This window comes from Notamacropus eugenii, chromosome 3 (assembly GCF_028372415.1).
Source record: "Notamacropus eugenii isolate mMacEug1 chromosome 3, mMacEug1.pri_v2, whole genome shotgun sequence".
Lineage (NCBI taxonomy): Eukaryota > Metazoa > Chordata > Mammalia > Diprotodontia > Macropodidae > Notamacropus > Notamacropus eugenii.
Window position 1 is genome coordinate 126,014,328 of NC_092874.1, and position 9,752 is coordinate 126,024,079.

The window sequence follows — 9,752 nt, forward strand, 5'->3', positions numbered from 1 at the left end:
TCAGTGTCCCCTGGGTATTCTCTAGGGACCTGTAAGTTCTCAGTGTCCCCTGGCCTGGCAGCAACCACAGCTTTTCTGGCCAGGATCTGCCAATAGAATTCCCTCTTTAGAGCCTCCACCAGCTCCACCATACCAGTGCTCCTCACCCCAGGAGCGCTACTCAGGGCTGAAATCCAATATGTGTGTGTCTCCAATTCCCCCGAGGTCTCCAAAAATGGATGCTGCTGCTGGCGCTGCCTGGGGCCAGGGCTAGGGGAGGACCCTGTTGCCTTCTCACCCAGGTGAAAGAGCTTTCTCACTGACCTTTGAAGCTGTCTTTGGCATTTGTGGGTTGAGGAATCTGGGAACCACAGCTGCTGCTGGTGCTGCCCTGAAGCCTGCTCTGGTCCCACGCCACGTGGCCAAAGCTGGGTTGCGTTCAGTGGGCTGCTGTCTGCTCCAAGCCTGGTGTGATAGACCTTTTTTGTTGGCCTTCTGGGCTGCCTTGGACTGGAAATGTCTTTCACTTTGTCGTTTTGTGACTTCAGCTGCTCTAGAATTTGTTTAGAGTCATTTTTTTTACAGGTATTTTATGGACTGTGGGGGAAAAGCTATAGGTTCGTCCTTCTACTCCAGCATCTTGGCTGTTCCCCCAGGTTTTTGCTTTTTTACAGAAATTTATTATTCTGTCATAACTAGAAAGCTTTGATATATTTGAATATATTTGGTAATTTGGAAATCTCTAATTTATTCTTTGGTTTTACACCAACATTTATAAATCTGTTCAAGAAATAGAATTCTCAAAAATAAAATTTTTATTTATTTATGAAAGTAGTTGGTTTAGATCCTTGAGGCCTTAGCTTATTCATCTATATAAAAGGAGCTGAATCATATGATCTCTAAGGCACTTGCTGTAATGTTCAGTAATTCGAACACTTGTTTGAAAGTGTAAGAGAGCCTACATAGATAACATAAATTAATTTTTTTCTTCAATTAAGCATTCTTTTCTGTCCAACTCTCCTGAGACAGTGTGTGGGGGGGGAAACACCTGTGACAAACATATATAGTCAAAGAAAACATTTTCCTGCATTAGCTATTCCCAGAAATATCAGATTCTGCATATTAAGTCCATTAACTCTCTTGTTGGAAGATAGGTAGCATTCTTCATCATCGGTCCTCTGGCCGTGGTTAGTCATTGCATTGATCAGAGTTCTTCAGTCTTTCAAAGTTGTTCATTTTGACCATGTTCTTGTAATAGTTCAAATTGACTTCACTGCATTTTGCTTCAATTCATATATTTTTCCAGTTTTCTCTTCATCATTTAGTATAGTACAACAGCCCCTAAAGTGCAGGTCTGACCATATCACCTCCTTACTCAGTAAACTCCATTGGCTCCAGCAGGAACCACCCCCAGGATCAAATACAAAATCCTCTGTTTGACATTCAAAGTCTTTCTTAACCTGCTCCCTCCTACCTTTCAGACTTTTAACACCTTATTCCTCATTTTTCATTCTTCAGTGTGATGACATTGACCTCCTGACTATTTCATGAACAAGATTACAACATTTTTCTATGTCAGGCATTTTCTCTGGCCATCCCCCATGCCTGGAATGCTCACTCTCTCTTTATTTTTAATGTCTGCCTACTGGCTTCCCTTAGGTACCAACTAAAATCCCATCTTCTCCAAGAAGCCTTTCCAAACCCCTCTTGATGTTAGTCCCTTTCTATTTTTTATTGTTTCCTGTCCTGTATGTTGCTTTTTTTTACACGTTTGTTTTATTTGTTTACATCATTAGATTGTGAGCTCTTTGAAGCAAGGACTGTCTTTTGCCTCTTTTTTATATCTCCAGCACTTGACCCAGTCCCTAGCATGTAGTATATGCTTAATAAAAGTGTGTTGACTAACTGACAGTAGTATTCCATTATATTTGTATACAAGTTTGGTTTAGCACCTCTGGTGTGAGGGCTTGCTGAGCCTTTTTCAGGGCTGCTTATCTACCTTTGATGTCCACTTGTTTCACTCATCTCTCACATGTGGCTCCAAGAACCTTTTATACATATAGCAGCCACACCCTGGTCAAACCATTACAGCAGACAGGCTAAATAGCTTGAGGATAACAGACAGGTCCCAGATCTGTTGCTTAGAGAGGATTTGGAGGATGTCTGTCCCAAGCATATGAAGACCTGCCCCAGTGGAATGGACGGATGAGAACAATTTGTTCCAATGGCCATGAAGGTGGTTGAAGTAGGTGCTGTGGAGCACTTAGAGCTTGGTCATCCACTGGATCTTGGGCCATTGCCAGTTTTCTTGACTTTTGTCTTGCCACTGAACTTCTGTGACTCCAGAAGACAGAGGCCAATGACTTTGTGCAGCTCTGCCTCATTTAAATACAATTCATATGCAAGTCAAGACATCACCCTGTGATGTCGTTGGCCCTCTTCAAAAAGAAGAATGAACAGCACCAGTTTGTTCAACCATTCCCCAATCAATAGGCTTATCCCCTGAGTGTCTGGTTTTACAGTGTATATGAGTATATATGTATATTTGAGTCCTTTTCTTTCTTGAATCTTTTTTGGTTGTAGTCCTACAGGTAGTATCTCTGGGTCAAAGAGTATTGAATAGATACATCTTCACGGCCAATCTCACTGCACAATCTAAATAGCTATTAATAATGAATTTCAACAGAAATAGAGAAGTCTGGAGGAGGAGTGGATTTAAGAAGAAAAACAGTGAATTCAATCTTGTCCGTGTCAAATTTTGGGTGTTTGTGGGACGTCCAGCTATAGATACTCAGCAGGCATTTGATGATATAGGACTGGAGCTCAGGATAGAGTTTAAATCCAGATATAATTATTTATTTGTCATGTCCCTATCTCAAGTTACCAAGTCTGTGAGGGTAGAGATTATATAATAACCTTGCATCTCCAAAAGTACCTATCATAATAAGTTTGTTCATAGTGAGTGCACAGTATGGAAATTTTGAATATTTTCTAATCAGAATTTTATTTTCCACATCAGCTGCAAGCAGTGCTCTAAATTGAAGACAATGCAGAGTCTGAATTGTCTTGTTAAGGAAGCATCATGGACACCTGTTTGTATTGCCCAAGGTTAGAGGGTATTTTCTTAGCCTATGATTTTTGTAACTTTCAAAGTATAGCTATGCTGACAATACTTGATGAGGTAGGATCTCACTGTTTGTGATCTTTGGGGAGGTGAGTGAAGGTTCTCTTTGCTTAATGAACTCTTTCTTCAGTGTTAATCAGTAGGCGAATCAGGATGGGAGTAGGATTACAAAAAGCACTTGAGAACAAATTTTTCAAACATTTTTCAGCCTAAGTGTGGGACTTTGAATTTCCTCTTTAGACAGTTGTTCCAGCTATTGAGAGCTCTATGAATACTGATTTTAGGCCTAGTAATATTAATTATTAATCATCCCAGACATTTCACTGATTCACATTGGGCTTCCTAGAACCTAGCAAAATGCCTTTTTCATTGTTGGTGCAATGGACAGATAAATAAATATTTGTTAAGTATGAGAGTTTTCCTCTCAATTTTTCATTTACTTTGATTTTTTTTTATGCTTTTCTATAGTCCCCAAAAATGCAAAGTTCATTAATTTTATAAGCATTCATTGTGAATCATAAATGTCTTCTACCGAATAAATCTCATTTCTAAGAACATAGAATCTTAATGATAATTTATGGTACCCTTAAAAGTACAGGTTCAGTCATGTTTTTTTTCCCCAACCTTGCCAAATGCCAGAACCCTACCTTTTGACTTTTTTTGCCTATCTACTATTCTTAAACTTTTAAACAAATCATTGATGGTCCCATTTGCCTATATGATAACAGAAGATTTGCACATTTTATGGAATCATAATAGAACAGTTTATCCAGCATTTTAGATTTGTGTTCCTCATGGCATACAACAAAGGGCAAAGATAATTTGATAGATTTCACAATTAAAAACATCTTATTACCTTTTAATTAACAGTTCATGTCCAAACTAATTTGTAATAATATTAATATTTAAATGCTTTAAGAATCCATATTTTCATCAGTGTGGGTACTTCCTTTACCAATTTAGCTTGTAAACCTCCCGTAGATTAGTAAACCATCTCCATGAATTTCTGGGGCCAAAAAAATTTAATCCTGATGACCATCCCTAAAATGACAGGTCTCTCTGACCATAACTTTAGTGATCTGGGTAACAAATACTACTACTGTATTGCAAAGCCCATATTTAAAGTCTTTCTAATTTGGTCAGACTTTGTAGATCTTGTATTTCTGTTGCTGCTGCCTTAGATAACTTAGGATGTAATCAGGTTACCTAAGTCACCTCCAAGTCAGGAAAAAAGCATTGAAGAAGGACTTTAATGGAGCTATTTACACTGAAAACCATTCAAGTTGCTTACACCAGGTGTCAGGCATCACTGTTCAGTTTTATGGGGAGTATTGCAAGATATGTCTACTTGAAAATAGTTTTAAGTGCTGACTGTAAAATAGCATTAAGTAGGTAGGGATAGGTATCCTCATTTTTTTTATATCAACATATAAATTAGCCTTGATTGTAACAGTAAGTAATGAATACATAAAACGTAACCATTTTTTTTCCTCACACTAGCTCTGGGCATTGTACCACTCCAGTATGTATTTGTTATGACATTTACTCTTGATGATGGCACAGGGACCCTGAAAGTATACCTAATGGACTGTGTAAGTAACCGACCTTACAAATTCTTAGTTAATCAGAATATACTTACTTAGATTGGCTATGTTTTCCCCACTCTTCTCTCTCCCTCCTCTTATCTTCCTTATCGTTCACTTCCTGACTCCTTCCTCTCTTTGTGGTTTCCTTGGGGGCTAAATCTCAAAGCATATCTCATATTCTTCCTACACTGGGTAATTCACAGTTCACTATCTAGGTTCTCTGCCCCAAGTGACTTTTGGATGGTCAAAATTGACTCCCACTGGGTGCTGTATTTCTTCCTTCAGGATTGGTGGAGTACTACACAGTCACCCACATGGCTGGGTCATTGAGAATTTCTGGGTTTTGTTTTTTTAATTGGATTCTAGAAAAACTGGACCAGGGACACTGTTGAAGTTGCTTTATCTTTGGCATGTAATTTCTGTTTTGGAGAGGTTTGAGAGGTTGTAGGGATGGGAGAAAATGTCTAATCTGCCATCTTGTTGCTCATGTGATCTGAAAAAGCCTGTTTTTTCTCATTCTTTTATAAAATTAATTAGCTTGAAAGCATTGATTAATGAAAATTTGTGAATGTCAGCTATTAGTGAAAATATTACAGAAAGAGAAAAAGGGTGGAAGATATGGAGGATCACCTTCACTTCTCTTAACACTACATAAGATTAAAGTGTTCCTATATGGGAATTGTTCACCCCAACTATAAGTCAAGTGCCTAGCTGCAAAATGGTCATAATCTACTACATATTCACTGTGGCTGGCATTTCATTTATCTTAGTATAAGAAGAGTCTTTGTGGTTTGGTGTCTGAGACTGCCTGGAGATTCGAGTGCAAGATCCATTTTTGTCACATACTGGCTTTGTTACCCCTGGGCAAGTCACTTAAACTTTTAATGACCCAGACAGTTTTTTAATTCTATAAATTGCAGAATGGAAGCTCACCTGCGTTGGTAGAGGGAGTTTCATCACTGAGTCCTCCCTACATAATGAAATTTTAAGTTCAAATGAAAAAAAAAAGAGTAAGAATGCTACTTCACTAGTGACTAGAGTTTAAGAGTACCAGGAAAGAATTCTGGAGGAGAATAAAAGGAAGAGCTCTCTTTTTCTAATACTACAACAACACCACAATAATATAATACTGCAGCTTATGCAATTCTAATAATTGTTGAATCTTTCTTATATAAAGGTTCTTATATAAGTAAGACTTGAAGATATTAAAGTTTTTTCAAATGAAATGAATGTTTCTGAATCCCAGAAAGAATTTGTAAAGAAATTCAGATGTCCTGTGATTGTTACAAGTTTAACAGTCATGTCTTAAAGTCAGAGTTTGAATTTGTCCTGTCATTAATTTTAAATGTATAGATTATTTTTAAATGATATAATACCCTAAAGTGCTTCAGGCAATTTAAAAATATTAAAATATCTACATTAATTATAGAAGGTGAATGTAGAATGAGTGTTTCCTAATGTTCTAGTATAAACCTTTCTCATCTTCAGGAAAATTTTTTTCAAATCCCTGCATCAGAGATTCTGAACAGTGATGACCTTCAGAAAAATATGGAAATGATCATGTACATGCTTTGTCCGCCAGGAAAAAGAATTGGTAGGCAATCATATTTTCAGAATTTCACCTTATCTTCTCAAAATAAAATGTACACAATCTTCACTCACATAATTTTTCCTTGTTTTTATAAAGTTTCATCTTTATTTTATAACAGTGTGTTACTGTAATATATAATCAGTTATTAATTTGAGGGGTTTTAGCAGTGCTTCTCCCAAATACACCTATCTTAGACCTTAACTTCAGCCTGAGTTAAAAGTGCCCACCAAAGTTAGTATCTTGGATTTCCAAGCTCAACTGAACATTTACCAAGCACCTCTTGTGTGCAAGGAAGCACCCTACACACTAGGGAAGCAGAAACAGAAAATGAGCCCACTCCCTTTGCTCACTGGCTGTGCCACTGAGGTGTGAAAGAAAGATTTTCTCCAAGTGGAAAAAAATGAAGGATCTGACTCTTGAGCAAGACTCAAGTTCTGTGTCAATGTTCTTTCCTGAGAACCCCTCCTATCAGTAAAATCTATAATAAAAAGTACAGCTATGTTATATCAGTCAGTCAGCAAACATTGATTACTGGCTCTTGCATTCCAAGTGCTATGTTAGGCCCTGGAGACACAAAGACCTTGTTCTCAGAGCTTATGTTCTATCAGGGGAATGAATCTGTCATATGGGGGGGGTGAGGGGGGGGGAAGAAAACCATTTTTTATAAATTGTTTTTATTATAATTTTTAAAATAATCCTTAAGTTTTTTGTTAAAGGATCACGATGTGATTTTTGTGCATGGAATGGTGGTCTTACAGCCAGGAACACCTGGGTTCAAATCCTACTTCAGATATTTACTAGGTGGGTGATTCTGGGCAAATCACTTAACCTCTCTGGGCCTCAGTTTCCTCATCTGTAAAGTGAAACAATTGAACTTGATCTTCTTTAAGGTTCCTTCCAGCTTAAAGCTTATGATTGTCCACAAATGGTATTGAATGCAAACTCATTGTCAATTATCACACATTTTCAACATGTTTTTGCAGCTACCTATGGATCAAAAGTTAGTGTTTCATTTATAAGTTTTTTGAAATCATGGAAGAGATATTTCACAGCAAATGCAAGGCAGTTATCTGAATTGCATCTTGACACCTATAATGTATGTAAAGTACTTTGCACACTTTAAAGTGATATACAAATGTGAGTAATAGTAGTAGTACTGCATGGAGGAATGGAGCCAATTTATCTTCAGTAAAACATAAATTTGGGCTGTATATGGCAGTTGTTAAGTAGTCAACAAGCACTGTGCCAGTTGTGAGTCCTAAGAATACTTAAAGACTTTCCTGTAAATTATGTATGTTTTATTTTATAGGATCATAGATTTAGAGCTGTGAAAAACCTTTAGGTTATCAAGTCCAGCCTCTTCATTTTACAGCTGAGGAAATTGAGTCCCAGAGATAAAGTGCCTTGCCCAGAATCACATAGCTAGTCAGTGTCTGAGGCAGGATACGAACCCAGCCTTTTCAGACTCCAAATCCAGCTGACAGGAAACTTTTTTTAGATTGGCCTGTGGTAAAAGGCTGTATTGGCTGTCAAAATGATGGTGGCTATAGTGGAGCTATGAGAAGAGCAATACAAGAGTGTTGATTAGGAATCATTCAACAAGTGGGCTGCTGTGTGCTAGACGTTGGGGATATAACTACAAAACTGAAAGCCTCCACCCTGAAGGAACTTACATTCTAAAAGTAATGATAGAAGTGGTAGAATATACTAGTTGAAGATATAAGTTAATTTCTGGCAGTTAGCTCTGGATAGTGGCTACTGACTTCCCAGTGGAAATGTTTTAGTCTTCTAGTAGAACTATCTTTTATAAAAAGAAAAATGAGTACATTACTTGATGTCTTAAATCATTACATGTATTCAGCAACTGTTTGGAGTAAATTATTTCGAATAAATAAAACTAATTTTTAAAAACAATTTAAACTTATTTAGCCAGTTGATTTTGTATCTTAGTTATTCAGTTTTTACTGTATTTGGCTTTGTAGTCTGATTTTTTTGTTCTTAGTTTTAATGGTAAACTTTCTTTTTTCTAGGAGAATACCCCTGGTTGGAATGTTTTATCAAGTCTTATAATGTCAGAGATGATGTGGAGCAGGAGATTTGCTATCGGATTTTTGATACTGTGGTTGCAGAAGATTTAATCTAATATTTAAGCATATATGTATTATAAATGTATAATAATATAATATACCTCTGAGGTAAAACTAATTTCATATAATTGGTATAATAAAATATTCTAAAATATTTAATGATTTTCTTTTGTTTTCACATTAACATCATTTCCAAACATAGAGCTTTCTCATCCCCTTTCCAGGGAGCCATCCCTTGTATTCTCTAAGATGCTTAAATGCATCTCTTTGATCTCCGGGATTCAGAAGTATTTCAGAAATGTGTATCACACTCATCAAGACTTCATAACAAAGAATAGAAAATTGAGAAGGAAAAAAACAAGTCAGCAAGCTACCCTATATATTAGCCAAGTCTGACAGTATCTGCAGGTTTCCATACCCACAGTCTCTCACCTGTACAGAAGGAAGGGAGGCATATTTTCTCCTTTGCAGAGAGCTGGATCATTATAATTACACAGTGATCACTATGTTCAGTTTGGGTTGGATTTTTTCATTTTGATTGATGTACTGTACATATTGTTTTGCTCTGTCTACTTCTCTTTATTCTTCATATTTATGATTTCAACACAGCAATATTCCTTTACATTCACATACCACAGTTTCTTCAACCATTTGTAGTGGCAATCAAATTAGAATCTTTTGCTGTTTTTGTTTTACTATAAGTGCCTCTGATTGAATAATGTGATTGAGGAGGATCTTCCCCACTCATTGATGGGCTTGCCCATTGTGGAAAGTTGTTTTGTAGGAGGGTCCCAAGTACCTTTTGTGTTTTCTACTGAGGCACTAGGTCAGAGGGTTGTGCCCTCTGGCTCAGACAAGTGTATAAATATTCTGAGGGTGAGGTTTTTCTTTGGGGCTTAATGACTGGAAGTGTTTGTTTGGCCAGATGAGGACTCTGGGAAGAGACCCCTGGCACTGAGAACCCAGAAGTGCTTCCCTGTCTGGTAACTGGTCAGACAGTTGTACCTGTCTGTTGAATTATGATCAGACAGAGGAAGCTATGTCTATTGATTACTTTGGGGTTCAGAGTGTTGACTCCCCTGAACTCAGTGAATGATACATGTGCATGACTAAAGGATTGATACGTGTACTTGATTAAAGTGATTGTTAACCCCTCAAAAATTGCCTTTGTTTTTATGAATGCAGAGGTAAGAACTTGTGATAGCAGGTCCACCTGTGTATGTTAGGGTGCTTACCATTACACTATTCCCCAATAATAGGATCATAAGAAAATGAGCAGGAGAGCTTTAAAGGTCGTTGAGTCAAATCCCCTCATTCCCTCATTTTATAGAGTTTAAGTGATTTTCCTGGGGTCACACAACTAGTAAGTGTCTGAGGCAGAATTC

At 37.3% G+C, this 9,752-nt stretch overlaps 1 protein-coding gene across 4 annotated transcripts in view; it reads left to right on the forward strand.

Moving 5' to 3' along the window:
• POT1 (protection of telomeres 1) overlaps positions 1-8,521 on the forward strand; it is a 115,686-nt gene extending 107,165 nt beyond the window's left edge. For all 4 annotated transcript variants that reach the window (XM_072652840.1, XM_072652841.1, XM_072652842.1 and 1 more), the window contains 4 exons: positions 2,999-3,087; positions 4,604-4,695; positions 6,178-6,283; positions 8,311-8,521. In XM_072652840.1, coding sequence (XP_072508941.1) covers positions 2,999-3,087; positions 4,604-4,695; positions 6,178-6,283; positions 8,311-8,423 — 400 coding nt within the window. In that variant the 3' untranslated portion in view covers positions 8,424-8,521. The remainder of the gene's footprint in view (positions 1-2,998; positions 3,088-4,603; positions 4,696-6,177; positions 6,284-8,310) is intronic.
• The last annotated feature ends 1,231 nt before the right edge of the window (positions 8,522-9,752 follow it).